This window comes from Simochromis diagramma, unplaced genomic scaffold (assembly GCF_900408965.1).
Source record: "Simochromis diagramma unplaced genomic scaffold, fSimDia1.1 OVJJ01000079.1, whole genome shotgun sequence".
Lineage (NCBI taxonomy): Eukaryota > Metazoa > Chordata > Actinopteri > Cichliformes > Cichlidae > Simochromis > Simochromis diagramma.
In genome coordinates, this window is record NW_024387075.1 from 3,980,888 (window position 1) to 3,997,820 (window position 16,933).

Below are 16,933 nucleotides of genomic sequence, written 5' to 3' on the forward strand. Positions count from 1 at the left end.
TCTCTTTTGCTTATTTACACTGTTTTCCAATTTAATTCACAGGGATTTCACAAAATAGGACTTGAGGGTTACATGTCACATGTCTGAAAACTCATCATCAGCCAACAATATGACACATCAGTGTTATTTTAAGTCTTAACTCTTCATTTGAAACGTATAAAAGAACCTGGGGAACACCTGCCACACAGCTGACTAGTGATACAATGAAAAACAAAGGAGATGCATGTCATCTAATCGTCCCATTCACATTACAGTTAACACCCACAAGGGATGTGTCCACTTTATCAAATTACATGACGTATAACTTCATTCAGTCAACAGTCTGTGCTTGCAACATTACCTTTTTTCATAAATATCATGAAAAATGATTCAAACAGTCACATACGTCTGAAATCATGTGGACCTGTACTAAGAGAAAGTGCATAGTGGTAACTAGTTTTATCCTTTAAAATGAGGTTAAATAAGAAGAATACATCTGGTTCAGTCCAGTTTTTGTCAGTCACAGTATGGTGAGATGTGCAAGCGACACCCATAACGTGCCTGACGTCTTCATTCTCAGTCTTTTTTCAAGTAATTAATGTGTTGAATTATCGCTCAGCTACTAAAAAAAAAGATGAGTGCCACAAACAGCAGATTCAACAGTAATCTACTCACTATTTCAGGATCGCCTTACACTGAGGCGTCACCAGGTTAAAGATGAAATGTCGGAGAGAGGGACAGATCCTGGGAGACAATCATAATCTAAAGTAAAAAGCTACTTTATATTTAGATAAAAATAGACAGTCTGTTTGCATAGTCTGGAAGTGATCACTGATTGGGAACTCGTTCCCCGGTGGGAAAGTCCATAAGGAGCCCGGAGTTGGGTTGTTGTTGCTCCTTTGCACGGTGCAGCTGGTGCGGAGGTTGGTCTGTTCTGGGCTCTAAGCAGGTCCTGGATCTGTGCAGAAGGGCATCGTCGACTCTGAGGCGGGAGGAGAGCAAACAGCAGCCAGTCTGGAGGCTCACAGCAGACAGCGGTTGGTTATCTAGATGAGGAGAAAGCAGCCTGGTAGTGGACTCCGACACCAGAAATGTGCTGTTATTTATCAGTCTTTACACCTGCTCCCACATACAGCAGTACTGCACAGCATTAATCAGTACTGTTCCTGCTAAACAGAATTAACAAAATACAAGAATATCATAAAATAATACAGTATAATAATCATAACTTAATAATATTGCTGATATTTTTTATTTATTTCTGCAAATTCCAGTTATAATTATTCAGATTATACTTTTTTAGCCTTTATTTTTGTTTGTAATCGTAGACAGAACAGCAGGGATAGAGCAACAGGGAATAACAGGTCGGGCTAAACCCAGTCCTCTGCAGTGTGGTTGCAAATTTTACCAGGTGAGCCATACCTGCACCCATATTACACAGTTTAACATTATTTAAATCACTGATGATGCCACTGACACCACATTACTTACCTTTCTCTCAGGGGTAGATTTGGGTTACCAAGGAAAGACAGCTGCTGCTCCAGACTGCACACACGGAAGGCCAAGTAGCACGATGACAAGATGAGGAGAATAATACTGAAGACAGAAGAAAAGATGCACCCGTTGGTCTAATTAAAAGTGTATGTCATCTTTGCTGATAGTAATGAGTCTTGTAACAAAGTATGAGGGCTGTAATGGCTTTTGATGAACACTGGGTGGCGGCATTTGGCTACACTGTCCTGCAACAACTCAGCCTAAAGAAGAGTAAGAACTGATTCTGTAACAAATCATGTCTTTTCTTTCTTATTATGCAGCCACAGTCATTCATATACAATAATAATAATAATAATAATAATAATAATAATAAAATGAAATGTTGGGACTTTTATATAATATAACTTAGCTGTAGTTTTTAAAATATACTCTGCATTATTACATAGTGATAATAACATGATGATTTACCTATTTATCTACTTCTGAATAAGTCTGTTATATCTCAGAGAGATTAGTCTCTTCCTCTTATTCAGACAGGGGACAGGGGTCAGCAACATGATAAACAGCTAGCAGATTGACCTAATGCTTTCTGGATAATGCACAGTCTCCCAGGTGGAGGAAGGAGCACATAATGTCCTAAAGATAAATGATTTATTTATATAAGAGACAAATCTTAGAAAAGTTTCATGGGAGGAAACTTGCTGTGTGGAAAAAACACAAAATAAAAGGTGTTTTATCAGCTCTGACCCCCTGTGTTCACTATGAGTCAATCATCCACTATTTATATTTCTGCATTAGTGTGCGTGTGTGTAGCTGTGAGTCAGCTCCTGGAGGAGATGAAGGTGGTGTTGTTGGTGTCTGTATGTTCCTCAGTATACTCACAGCAGGGTGAAGAACTTGAGCAGCTGGTACTCCATCTGGCCCAACTCTGCCACTGGCTCAGATAAAAGACCTCTGTCTGTCTGCAGAGCTCGCTCTGTAACACACACACACAGTATAATAAAACCATTAATAGTGGTTGACTGTACCACATAGTCCCCTTTAAATATTGCTGCCTGTCTACCACTCATATGCAATTACAGTGCTTTCATATATTCCCTGAAAACGATATCCAGAGTTGAGGAGTCATAAATAGATACTCTAATTCTGTTTCTACCTTTTTCTTCATTCACTGTAAACAGTGCAAACAGTCTGTGTCATACAGAACCACAGCCTCCATACTGCTCTGTTATTATTACACGGTGGCTGACATGTGCATTCTTCTTCTTTACACTGTGGTGTGTTTTTGTAGTGAGATAAAACAATTGTAATATAGGTGTTGACTTACATCCCAGCTTTCCACTCCACAGGCGAGCTGTGACAATAACGTACACAAAAGCTCACGCTGATCTGACATTTAATAGAGAGCAGCATTATTGGAGGAGAGTATGCAGAAACGATATTCAGCAGATAACGCGGAAGCTGTCCTCACACAACTTGGACGGCAGACATTGCTCGTCATAATCTCTACTTAATCTGCACCCGCCCAAAGCTTTTTAATACAAGCCCCTCAAATGATTTAATCTCCATTTGAGGCTTAATGTGTTGTTGCATAAGAGGAACGTTGCAATCCAAAAGCAATTACTCTCTCAATGCCCCCCTCTCACACACATGTTCTGTCTGCACAGCATTCAACTAACAATAAAAATGTTAAACAGCAAATAAGTGTTGCTCAAAAACAAACAATTTAATAAGAGTATAGCATCAATTTAATCGAACTTCTGGGATATTTATTGATTCTTTTCCCTACTCGTCTTTTCTGACTGTTTTTTCATTAGTTTTGCATTTGGCAAACATGGTAACATGGTTCAGGATTACTGATTGGTGGTGGGTCAGTGATGGTCTGGGGAGGCATATCCATGAAGGGACACACAGATTTCTACTGGCCAGACAACGGCAGATACCTGACTGCCATTAGGTATCGCATGAAATCCTTAGACCCACTGTCAGACCCTACACTGGTGCAGTGGGTCCTGGGTTCCTCCTGGCAAGAGGATGCAGGAATTGATAACGCTGACTGGCTTCCACTCTTGGAAGCCTAAATCCAATAAAACACCTCGGGGGCATTGTGTTTCTGTCCAGGTTGCACCTCAGACTGTCCAGGAACTCAGTGATGCCCGGGTCCAGATCCAAGATCAATTTCAACATTTTTTTCCACTTTGATTTTTGGGTTATATTTGAATTCAGCCGTCCATAGGCTGATCATTTTCATTCCCATCAAACAATGTGGCATCCAGTCCATCTTTATAGATATCCAGCATGAAGATTCTTTTTCCCCATCGAGATCTGATATGTTTTCAAAGTGTTGCTTTCATTTTTTTGAGCAGTGTCTATTAATGTTTAATCGATTAGTCTTCTTCTACTAAATCAATGACATTTAGAAAACACATAGTAACAACATGTCTTCAGTCTCTCCAAATTTAATTTACCTCATACTAAAAATGACTTCCTCCTACCCTAACCCTAACCCTCCTTACATCTTAAAATTTTTATACTCCCCCCAAATCAAAAATGTTTAAAATAAAGATACAATACAATACTCACTCTTAGAGTGCATAATGCAGGCACTTTATTCCACTGCCCTGCTGGGAGTAGATTTTCTTTCCATGCTGCACTCCTGTGAAAATCTGTACCTTTACCACTGGGACGTGTTATACAGAAAGATAATTTATTATTTTTAAACGGAGACTGAAAACCCGCTTGTGAGATTACTTCCCTCTTTTTGCGTCATAAAACTCAATTAGTCAAAACTCACAAGACCCTGCGATTACGTGGCCTTGCGTGAAGCCTTGACCTTTGTATCTATGATGTAACACTGCATCATTATCTAGTTTTATCACCTTCGAGTTGCTGCTCTGATTTGAAGGGTGTGTCCGTGGCACTCAGGCTGCTGGTTGAGTTCCCCAGGAGGTCGGGGAGGGAGGAGGACACAGACACGACCGAGGGTTTCCTTCTCCACTTTAACACTGATGGGAATTCATCAACCACTGGGAACACGTCTGGAGCTGGGAAGTCATCCTGTGGCACAGGAGGAAGAGAACAACAGATCAACACATGAGCTGTCAGCACACGTCTGGTTTTAAATAAATGGTTATTATATTATTAATAGTAAAGCCTCTTTGAAAATAAAAAGCCTTAAATTAGATCAAAGCCTGTAAGGTTGCAAGGGAAAGAAATCTGGGTGTAAATAATTTTGTTTTGGTAATAATGCAGGTATAAACTTTTAAAAGCTCTTGGATGTTTCACTTTTGCCATAGTATGATGACATGATAATCAAACACCCTGTTTCCATGATTATTATCAGTCCAGGTTAGAGTATGATCAAGGACAAGTACGTTAACACAACTTAATTATTCCTTCATGCAAAAGCTGTTCTGTCGCAGTGTAACCTGTGGTGTGTGTGTGTGTTCGTGCACACAAACACACAAGGTGACTTCAGAGAGCTCTTTGATAGCATCTTGCAGACTCGGGGAATGATGCACTGTGAGGCTGCAGCTGCAACAAAATGATGTATTGATCCTGTCTGTGTAGGAAGGTTAGTCAGCCCTCTGATCAGTGTTTCAAGCTACTTCAGGGGTACACTTGTTTTAATTTTTACAGTTTTAAGATTTTTAACAGTTTTTTTTAAGTGGTTTCTCTCAGCGGAAGACATGTCCTCACTGACCAGGGATAAGGTTGGCTCCTCCATGAACTGCTTCAAGCTCAGACTCTTCCCATTGACCTGAAGAGGAAAAGCAGATCACTTCTGTAACTAACATGTACACCACGACAAATTAAATTAGCAGTGTAGCTCTATATGTGTGTGTGTGTCCTCCATCTGTCACCTGCAGGTGTGTGCAGATCCTGCGGAGGACGTCATATACACTGTCTCTTGATAGCAGAGACACAAATACATACTGAGAACATAAAAAAGAGAAACAGGGAAATAAACATTCAGTTAACTTTATCATTATAATTTTTACTGTGCAGTAAACACCTGAGAACAACACAGCAGCGTATACCCATGCAGCCAGTTAAGGTTTCTATTTACAATTTTGAGAAGACCCTAAGTTTAGATAAGAGATTATTTCTGTTTCACATTCCCCCTGCCTCCCCCATAACACTAATGCTTATGATGTTAGTCCGCATGCAGTACATTTATGGCTGCAGACAAGCATAAAAATATTTCGATTCTGATTTTACTGAATTGAAAAAATCTGTTAAAAGTCACCTGGACTTTTCTGATCCCATTTTGGCTCACGTACCAATATTCCTTTGACCTGGATGGAAATTTGAATCACTGTGCGTGCGTGCGTTATCAGTCGCTTTTAAGATGATAAACAGTCATGACTAATTATGTTATGTCTGTCACATGCTTCAACAGAGGTGTGTCTTTAATTCCTTCAATAAGATGACGCTATAAACTAACGTGCTGTCCGGTGAGTCACACTACGTGATGTAAATATAACAACGATTTATCTTCTGAGGTCATTTAGTTGGTAGGAATGGATTTTAGCACGCAAAGAATGAAAACATATATTTGATCAGCTGAGTTAGTGTAAGGAGAAATAAAGAAAGAATGAAAGAAACTGAAGGTAAAGACAGAGGTTGTATATCCTGGTAGGCAGATTTTTACAGTGGGAAGATCCATTGTTAGAATATTTAATGAATACTTCTGTGATTTGGTGCATTATATAGGTCGTATAATGACAGAATGGCTTTAACCTTTTTGATTCTCATAATGCTGAGGAAGCTGCTCTTTTGTCTATATGTGTGCGGACATATGTCTGCTCCAATTAGAAAGAATATTCAGTAAAATATTTCCTTGTAAAACAAACAAACAAACAAAACATCTGTCTCTGTCTTTATCTATTTAGGTTTATAGCAGAACATTTTAAAACAGGACAACAATGAAAACAATGATCTCTGTTCTATCTTGTCAGCTGACAGTATTTCTAACCTTGATATGTAGTTTATATGTAACGCAGCACAGTTAATGTTTGACCACATTACTCTATAAATATAGGGCAACATGACAGAGTTCAGTTGTAAATTACTAGAGTGCTGCCACTTCTGTGGGTTTTTTATGAATGACAACTTTAAATTTTTTGCGTTCACCATTTTTTTTTATCATTCCTTTCGAGTGAGCAAATCATGCTTTTAAAAATGAGTTAATTTGCCCCTCTTCTCTCCCTCAGCACGATGCGCGGTGCACACAAATAATTAATTTGGTGGAACAATTCATTAAAACATTTTTCACCCTCTGGGCCACACTGACTTCAGTGTGTTTATAGGTCTTTTTTTTTGCGCAGTACTAATTGGCAGTTGAAGATGAATTACCCAGATTTAACTAGATGCTAATGTAGCTATTATTATTCACGCATTGTTGGGGCCAGGGCAAGAGCTGAAAGGTGCAAATTGTCCTTGAAAGCACCACCTGATGAGAGGTTAAATCTGGTGTGACAGGAAGTTAAGAGGCTCATCTTAACATTGCTGTAATGGTGGAAAAACCTTTCACTCTCTTGTGTTAGCAAGCTGGGACTTCACTCTGCTTCTAACTATAGCACCGTTCTATTTTTTTCCATCTCAGCTTCAGTGGAAAAAACGCCCTTGCTGAGCTAATCAGCATGAGCATTTCAGTTTATGGTGACAGTAATGTTTACCTTCTGGCCGGTGTCTGTGGTGATAGCCAAGCCATTGGGTACGAGGCCTGCTGTTTTGTGCTTCTTCACCAGCCTCACAGAAACGACAGGGATGGCCACCTAAGGAAAAAAATAGATTTTTAAAGCAGGGGTGATAAGGAAATAACACCCTTGTGATTTCAGTAGATGGTAGCAGGGAAGTTAGAGCTAATATCCATCGAGGAAAAGCCCTCAGAGAAAGCTCGAAGTGGACACGAAGCGTGTCTTATTTCAGTCAGAATGTGAGGAATGCAGTCTGAATAAGTAGCTTATTGTCACTGAAATGTTAGGAGAGGTTTGGTTTCAAGGAAATGAAGGAAAAGGTACACTGCACAACATCAAAGAGAGAATAACATAGCTGATTAAGGTTAAAGGTTCAGTAAGTCTAACTGGTCCTCGTATATAAATTCACCGCACATACAGACAGACAGAGGTATTTTATAGAAGACTGTGAAACTTCACCTCAGTCTGTAAGCCTGACTGACTTTCAGACAAATAATTTGTCCAATCAGTTTGTAAGTTTTTCAGATCCGCTTGTCAGACTCTGACAGGGAGTAACCCGGTTCAAGTTTCTCAGTCGGTTTAAATTTATTAAGCTGTCTGCCAGTCATTCGTACCTTGATGTCCTTGCCGAAGAGGTTGGCATAGAAACACAGCCAGTTTCTGGAAATGTATAGCCGGCCTTGTAGGAGGATATCTCTAAGAAGAGCGCAGGAGTACACTGAGGATAGAAGAGACAAAAGCTCTTCTAACAACAGTAAAACTTGATGAAGAAAACCTTAAAAAGCTTAGTAATAAAAAAAAATAGTTCTACTAAAAATATTTTTACTTAAAAACCTGAAAAGTAAAGTACACGCCCTCTGCATGCGCATTAATGTCTGCCAACAAAAACACAATGCAAAAAAAAAGAAGCTCCATTTAATTCTCACTATCGAGTTTCAGTAGAGGGAGCTATGAATGAAAGAACGGATGAGTGACTTCTGATGCAGCTCTAGTTTGTGAGGTGACGGATGGGTGAAGCTGCAGCTCTGGTCAGGACTGAGCAGAGGCGTGTGAAGCCACCGAGGCTACGCCGTGACTGCTGGGCGGTCAGTAAATCCCTTCAAACTGTACGGCTACGTCTCGCTAAACATCTTATTTTCTATTTTTACACGATATACAAAAGATTAAAGGTGTGGTTAGGGAGGAGTTGGAGATGTTTAAAGGCACCTGAAAAGCCCGAAGTTGAGTTACATAAAAGAAAAGAACAATATAAAATGGATTAAGTTACCTTTTTAATGAATAACACGTAATGACTCATTCGTTGCAACTTCAAGGTCGCCAAACATTTTATTTCTAATTCATTTACATGATAACAACCACCAATTAAACTAATCTTTTTCATTCTGATGATTGCTTAACTGACTCACTTCAGTTACTATAGATGAGCAGCTTGAGCCAAACAGAGTAAAAAACACAGTACCTTTCATGAGGATCTCATCCTTGGGCACGCACTGGAACAGTTTGTGGTACTGCGAGTTGTACTTGCTGACAGTCTGTGCAGAGGGACAGGGCAGAGTCATGAGCAGCTCCTTGGCGGACCGGCCTGCCTGCACAGCACCGGAACCACCGCCGCCACCGGCCACTCCGGCTCCGCTCGGCGCAGACGCCACCCTCTCCCTCAAAGGACGCGAGTTCTGCACCAGGCTCAGCACGTTGGCACCATACTCACACACACACTCGCGAACATCCAAGGCCTGGAGCAAGCTGCTGCAAGACACACACTGTTCCCCTGTCGTCGGTCAGTACTGTGACAGAGGACTGCCTCTGTGCAACTACCTCTAGTCAACACGTCCTACAAACACACACGTGGCTCTAATGTGCGGACCTACACACACGCGCTGCAGACGCCTCGGTTTTTACAGCCACTGAGCTCTTTCACAACTACAAGGTTGTCTTTCTCTTCCTCAGATACACCTCCAGTGACACTACACTTTACAGCACCCAGCTGACACCCTCCCTCTTCTCCTTTACACACATACACACACTCTGCCCTCATCTATAAAAAAACACTGGTACTCCTCACTGCTCTCACTTGAAGTCTGCTCTTTTTCTGCCTTTACCTTTCCTCTTCTCCTCTGTCAGCATCTCGTCTGTAGTGCCAGTGTCTCACACCTAAAATTCTTCCCTTGTTCAAAGAAAAAAAACATCCATTTTCCTCCCCCGAATGCACAACAGAGCTCATTCATTCCCCACCCTCCTCTCTCGCAGCTCGACTCACTTCCACCTCTAGCTATCTCCAGCACAAGATTAAGTTTCTTCTTTTTTTGTGTCCCGTTGTAGCTCATCTATCTTTCCTTCAACTTGTAGGTGCTCTGTTTGTTATTATCTGCTGCTCCTGTTTTTGTCTTTCTATTAATAGCTCACGCTAGAGCAGCTCCTGTCGTCAGGACTATGGAGCTTACAGTAGGTTACAGTAATTCAGAGGGCTCAAATGCCACTGCGTGAAAGCTGCAACCATTACTGGGGGATGATTTGTTGACAAATTTGTAGTTCAAATGGTATTATGGGGTTTAGTTTGTGGTGCGGTTGTATTATTTCTACTCACTGATGACAACGGTGCTGTAAATTCTCTTTTAATGGGGCAAGAATCTGGTACAAACGTAAAATGAAGGAGTCCAAATGTTTCTCAACTTTATCATCTTAACCACAGGAAATAAAAAGGATTCAATGACTGAGCACATTTATCTGCTTTCAAATTTAATTTAGCAGTACAGAGAAAGAAAATAATGTTTTAAAGGATGTTCCACTTTTATTGAGTATTTAAAGTAAAATACAATTAACTGGACTTGAGTCACAGACACAGTTAGGAGCAAAAAGAAGAGATCAGACTCACCGAGCCCCTGTAACACTTCTTCAAATCTTCATAGGACAGGTCTTCAATCAGCTGAAACCTGTGATAAAACAAAAAAAAAATACACTTAGTTATAATGACATGCCATCTATTGCCAGCTCATCCCAATGTGCTGTTTAAAAACATTCGTTTTAAAAAATATAAGAACACTTGAAGACAGATTGATGTCGTCACGTGAGCTAAACAAGGCAAAAATCGTCATCGTGACAAATGGTTAGTTAATCATCAGCATAAATGGAGGGAGATGTGGGCTGCCATAAAAAACAACATAAAGATAAACACTGAGCTGTTCAAACACAAAAAGTGGCCATGTCAGGAGATTATCTGTGTCACTCTTTTAATAGTAGATGAGCACACACGCACACACACATATAACTGGCATCCAACTTGCCTCAAGAGGAATAGTCAGAGTGTTGCAGCAGATGTCACAGCATGATACTCATATCTTTTGCTAAAGCAGACACACACACCCTCCCTGCAGCAGATAAAATCCAGTATAATCAGACCTTTAAGGAAAATGTCATTGAAACATACTGCTGTTCCAGTTAAGAGGTTTAAAAGGAGAAGATATGTATGCAACAATAAAGAGTAAAAGGCAGGGTGTTCTCGATGGTTTCTTTTCTGAGAGACTTGCCTTTCTTCCTCTATTTTCTGAGAGCGCTGGGTGATTGACAGCAAGCATAGCAAGATGTAACGCAGCGCTGATACGAAAAGAGCGCTGCTGAAGGAGATACTGATAAATCAGGAGCTCTGGCCAAACCAAATTGAAGCTTCGCGTGCTCTGTGATGAGTTATCACACTCCGTGGAAGCCACTTCTTGCACTGCGCGAGAGTAAGAGGCTTCAAACGAAGAGCAGAAAGTGAAACTTGGTATATTCCATCATACAGAGCACAAGTCTGTTGCATCATCTCAAAGTCATTGCTCTCACATTATGAGTAAAAACATACTGTTAAAATATGAAGAAGCCTTCAAGTGTCAGATAAATTATTAGTCAATCTTATTTTTAAACAAATACAGTACAAATCCATCATTTTCAGACTGATCACAAAATATTTATAGATGTCACCGTATTTATAACTGTATTTTAACTACTACTTTACCAACAGCCTTATTTACCTTTTTTACGTACACACAAAATCTACTTCTCAACATGACTTCTTCAGCATCACATTTTGTATTCTCCTTGAGAAGCGTCCTATACTTTATACAATGAGATGCTATTATGTAAAATCCCCCTCTCTGTTGCCCTTATAGCAGCAGGGCTGTCAGTGTCCCGTCTCTCCCCCAGAGGAGAAACGCTCCTCTGGGTAAGAAGATAGCATGACCTCTGTCCCTAAACAACTCTCTCTGACTCTGGTAGTTTTTTCCATGCAGCTCTTTGTCACCGTGGAGATGAGAATGACAAAGTCTGACCGCCGGGGTGCGTGTCACGATGACGCCAAGATAATTACATCACCGTTCAATTTAAGGTTAAACAGCTTTATTTAAAAATCACCAGCATCAGAAAAAATATTCGATAAAACTGAAAAATGCAGTACTAAATATTATATTATGTACTCGAAGTAATGTGAAAAAAGCCATGAGACCACGAGAAATCAATCTGATTATCAGTATGATTCAATATTTGCTAAAATGAGCATTTAAAGATGTTTCTCATGTGACTTTTTAAAAAAATATATTATAATACAATATAATCACACAAACCACCTGCAACTCAACGCCTCAAAGACCAAGGAACTGGTTGTGGACTTCGGGAGGTCCAGAGAAGGTCCACTGCCGGTTCAGATAGAGGGGGAGGAGGTGGAGGTGGTCAACAAGTAGAAGTACCTCGGGCTGTGGGTGGACAACAAACTGGACTGGTCATGCAACACAGAGCACCTGTGTAAAAAAGCCCAAAGCCGACTGTACTTCCTCAGCAGGCTGAGGTCTTTTAACATCTGCAGGAAGCTCCTGAGGATGTTTTACCAGTCAGTGGTTGCTGGAGTACTTTTCTATGCTGTGGTGTGCTGGGGGAGCAGCACAGCAAAGAAGGACTCATCCAGGCTGGAGAAACTGATCAGGAAGGCTGGCTCTGTGGTGGGCATGAAGCTGGACACTCTGGTGTCAGTGGCAGAGAAAGGGACACTAAAAAAACTGCTGGACATTATGAACAATGCTGGGCATCCTCTGCACACGGCCATTAACAACCAGAAGAGTCTGTTCAGTGACAGGTTGCTTCTCCCAAAGACAAGAACCAACAGACTTAAAAACTCCTTTGTCCCACACGCCATCAAACTGTTTAACTCCTCTCTGGAGGGGAGAGGGAGGACAAAGGAGGGGGGAACAACTAAGCTGTAGTGCCTCTTCACTTCACTGTGCAATACTTTTGTTAATAGTCAATTTCAATACTTGAAATGTGCAATTCACTTGTATTTTTATTTTTATTCCTATTTATTCTATTTATCCCCTTCGTATATTTTATTTATATTATATGTCTCTGTATTTATATATATGTGTGTGTGTGTATATATATAATATTCTGTAACTCTGTAACTTCTGTCGGTGCTGTGCTTTTGGATACCGAATGTCCCCAGAGGAACCCACCCGAGGGATTAATAAAGTTTTATCTTATCCTCTTATCTTATCTTAATATCATTATAGCTAAGGTGTATGTCAAAGCTAAAGCTAGCCGCTACCAACTGAAATGTTAGAGAGTGAGACTTTTAAAAAGCAATAAAATCGTTTGGAGAAAGAACGGGAGATTTAAAAAGGACAGAAAGATGCCTCTAAAATAATGCTAAAGGACCAAAGTGATGACTCCTTCACTCAAATGTAAGGTGGTCACATGTTATGTAACTTCAAATTTGTAAATAAACCTACAGGGGTTTGAAAAAGTCAAAGTCCACTCGACACACATGACATGATCTTGCTCCGTGGACAGATTGCTCGGTTGTCTTGGAGACAGATATGCTGAAATGTGAGCTCAGTAATCGTTTGCACCTTTCTTCAGTGTTTGCTTAAAGTTCTGAGTAAGAAGTGCAAACCTGAAAACAGCTCCATCTCTGTGACAACTGAGCCAACTCAAGGTGATAAATTAATGTTGTTGAAAAGATGAATCCTATATATCCAAGAAGGCTTAAAGTATAAGAGAGCAGAGGGTCTGATAAATGCTATGTCAGCCTACTGGCTGTGTGACTTTGTGTGTGCGAGCTTGTCACTGTTGTTTACACAAGAGCAAAGCTGTTCCAGCACTGCCAGGTCTCCTGCTGGTACTCCTGTAAACCTCACAGACCTTAAAGTGATATATCTGTTGTATTATTCTAGGGTCTACCTTACAATATAAAGCGCCTTGAGGTGACTGTTGTTTTGATTTGGTGCTGTATCAATAAAATTGAATTGAATACCAGCCAACTTATATTATGTGTCTGCTTAAAAACAAAACAACACATTGACATCATCGACTCATGTACATAGACTGTATGAAAGGTGACCCAAATAATTGTTGATTATTGTAGAAGGGTCTTTAACCTGCACTCTCTCTGAGGGCCAGTGAGGATAGACTTCACTGGCTTCAAAATGAATTTTAGATTGCATAGAAGACTGTTAGTAGCTTCCCCTGTGGTTGAATCCCACAGTAAGAATTTTTCTGATAGCATTAAATTATCAAGTTTTATTATTCTGTGTCCAATGCATCTCTTAACTCCAAATGCTAAGCTTCACCTACGGGTGAAATCTCTAAGCTGAGGCTCAAAAACAGCAGTCTGTGACACACATCTTTTATATACAGTCTTTAACAATGAATCCAAGTAGCCAGACTGTCTCTTTATAATCTGTATTTTAAATGTAATGAATTTATACTAATATATTGTGTTGTTTTGTAGTATCTACTTGTATTGTGAGGTACATTAACTTACAAAATGTTACATGCTGTGAATTTCATAAGAAATTAATGACCCAAATATGTGAAAATTAAGTGTCATTAATACAAACGTAGAGACCAAAATAAATAATAAGTAAACCATAACCAAGCTAAATAAGAGCCATAATTTGGCCATTAGATGAGCAAACTAACCTCTGTTCAACCTTTCAAATGTTTCATTATTTAATGTAGCTTGCACTAGATGTGAAATTCACAGTTTTCCTCATTAAGCCCCCTCCCCCTCCAGGCACCCCATCATCTTGTGACCACATTATGAACAACAGAGCATGTGTGCTGCTCTGCCTCCCTGCCTGCTGGTTCCCGCCTATAAATAGGCTACACAGTTGCTCTGCACTCTCAGGTGGAGAGAAGAGAGTGATTATTAAAAACACAGGCGGGTCTGTGGGGACTAGTAGGCTCTCTAGTATTCTATCTCCATCTGTCTCCCTCTCACTCTCTCTTTTCCACCAGATCCAGCTTTTAATCAATACTGCAGGTGCATTTGGGCAAAAATCGGGACAAAAGTGCTTTGGGCATTCCCACATGACTGCAGGATAGCTGTGAATGCGGTTTGTGTTGAGATAAAGCATTTTTTACAGTACAAACAAGGTCACGTTGGAATGATACAGATATGGACAGCTCCACTAAAGTTTTGCTTCGTGTTTATTTTGGGCATTGTTCAGAGGGTTTGAAATGCACAGGCTCGGGAGGAAATCATCAAATGTTCAGTGTGTGCCGAATACAGGAAAAACAAAGAGTAATAACAGCAGCAAAATGTGTTGGATTTGTCCTGCACACAACATATACTGAGCAGCAACAACTTTCTCATAGATCAGGGGTAGAAGACTGATCCCGACCATCACCTCTGAAGTTTGGAAATAAAAACAAAGTAAAATGCTGCCTGTGGCACGTGGGTTCGTGTGTGTATATGCATGCACTAGACTGTCACAGTGCCCTTGGCTGCGAGGCAAAATGGTGAAACTAATTACAAGCTCAAAGAATCCTAAATTGAATCCTAAAATTAGAAGGCGAACACCTCCCATCGGTGGCCAGTGTGGCAGTGGACTCGCAGTCAATAATTTAGCTGGAGGAGTGGAAACTGGGACTGGGAGCACTGAGAGAATACGTCTCTAAATGACACGTGTCCACGAGACGAGACAGGAATGATCGGGAGTTTAAAATCAAAGTGTTCTGAGTGGGAAATGAATAAGGTCACACAAGTGGGAAAAGTAAAGAACGCGTGAATTTCTTTGTCTGCGTGTCCTGAGAAAATCTGCATTCATTTGAAATATTTCACACAGAAATCAGTAGAGCACACTACAATCAATAAGAATTCTCACTGCTTTACAATAGTGCAGTAATAAAATAATAAAATAACTCATCCTTTGCTTTCAATTGAATCCTTTTTTGCTTTTGCTAATTTTAACTGAAATAGAAAAACTACTGGTGCAGCAATTACTGAAATGACTAAAAATATATATCTGTATGAGCTGTATGAGCATTCAAACAAATGATTCTGTACAATAAAAGAGGTTAGATGGGTAAATATCTACTAATTCGTGGATTTTTAGCCCCTTTGAACGTTTGGTTTTACAGAATGTTCAATGTATCCTTCTTTAGTTACATTAAATTATTATTAACTTTTAATCAACTTACAATGATAAACACCAGGTAATGTCTAGCACCACGACATAGTGGAACATTTAACGGCTCGGAGCTAGGCACTAAATGAAAGTTATAGTTGAGACCAAAAGAGCTGTTGGACTAACAACAAAACAACAACAACAACAACAAAAAGTAGCCATGCCTAAAATCATGCTTTATCAAGTATTTGATTCTTTATGGGACTGTGTTTTACTAAATTAATATCATGTTGTATTAAATAAGTCTCAAAGTCAGCAACAGAGCTCATAAACTCATTAGTATCTACTGAGGTATTAATTGAAGTGGGAATTCAGGTCATTTTCTCATACATTTCTATAAATTCTGAGAAGTCAGAGGCTCTTCTGCACTGGCTTTACTTTAGAGCCACGGCGTAAGTCTATCTTTTAGAAACAGTCTGTAAATATTTGCATGCTGGAACAGAGCTGCATTGAAGTGAGCTACACACAGGAAGTGGATCAAATATAGACGCACCGCTCATTGAGGTGCTACAAGTTTAAGCTAACGTGCATAAAGTGTTCAAGTCCCTGAGTCCGTACCTCAGGGCTAAATCCCATCCCAGAGCAGATTCCCCCGAGATTACATTGCTCCTGCCTTCAATCCTTCTTATATAACACACCAACACACACATGCAGTATATCTGCAGATGCGCGCGCACACATGTCCATATGAATACTCACAAAAAGCATGATGCATTAGATTAAAGCACTTTATTACGAGTATAACTATAGCATGCCTCCCAAGCACATATATCTTCTTAAAGACCCTAAAAGGGGAAGAGAAAAAACATCCTGTCTGCAGTCTCTTTATCCTTATGTATGCGTGTTTGACCATTGTTTGACATCAAATACAGCTGAAATAAAAGCACAAAATAAGTGCTGTGAAAATAAATCTCCTAGGGCTGACACCCGTGACCGTGCACAGGATACAGATGGTGTGTGGGATGAAAAAAAAAACATGGAAAGAGTGTGGCGGAGCAGCGTGTGTTTGTGTGTGCAAGCTTTGCCTGAAGTGGCCGTGTGTGTCGTCGTCCTTGGAGGGGTCCAGGTCCTGCGTTGAAAGCAGGCCTATTTCTTCACTCTGCTCCTGCTGCTCAGTCATGCTCCTGGCCCTGGATACACAAACACACAGCTCTGTGTTAACAGCGGGTAACCTCTCTGCTCGATCTCCATGTAGACGTGTAAAAGAAATGGTTTGTTTTTGCCTCCGTGTTTGACTTTAAAGTGAGCTATTCCCAAAAACTTTATGGGCCAAACAAGTGGACTCTGTCTTCAAAATCAACACAGAGGTGATGCAACATTCAAAGT

The 16,933-nt window shown here is 40.2% G+C and overlaps 1 protein-coding gene across 1 annotated transcript in view; it reads right to left on the reverse strand.

The window, feature by feature from the left end:
• LOC120742268 (GRAM domain-containing protein 2A-like) overlaps positions 1 to 16,933 on the reverse strand; it is a 26,273-nt gene continuing 9,340 nt past the window's right edge. The window contains exons 3-13 of the mRNA XM_040045500.1: positions 16,633 to 16,737; positions 10,048 to 10,105; positions 8,635 to 8,935; positions 7,790 to 7,893; positions 7,155 to 7,253; positions 5,337 to 5,408; positions 5,177 to 5,233; positions 4,353 to 4,530; positions 2,356 to 2,449; positions 1,471 to 1,575; positions 1 to 1,025 (exon numbers count right to left, since the gene is read on the reverse strand). Of these exons, the coding sequence (XP_039901434.1) occupies positions 1,022 to 1,025; positions 1,471 to 1,575; positions 2,356 to 2,449; positions 4,353 to 4,530; positions 5,177 to 5,233; positions 5,337 to 5,408; positions 7,155 to 7,253; positions 7,790 to 7,893; positions 8,635 to 8,935; positions 10,048 to 10,105; positions 16,633 to 16,727 (1,167 nt within the window). The 5' untranslated portion in view covers positions 16,728 to 16,737 and the 3' untranslated portion in view covers positions 1 to 1,021. The remainder of the gene's footprint in view (positions 1,026 to 1,470; positions 1,576 to 2,355; positions 2,450 to 4,352; positions 4,531 to 5,176; positions 5,234 to 5,336; positions 5,409 to 7,154; positions 7,254 to 7,789; positions 7,894 to 8,634; positions 8,936 to 10,047; positions 10,106 to 16,632; positions 16,738 to 16,933) is intronic.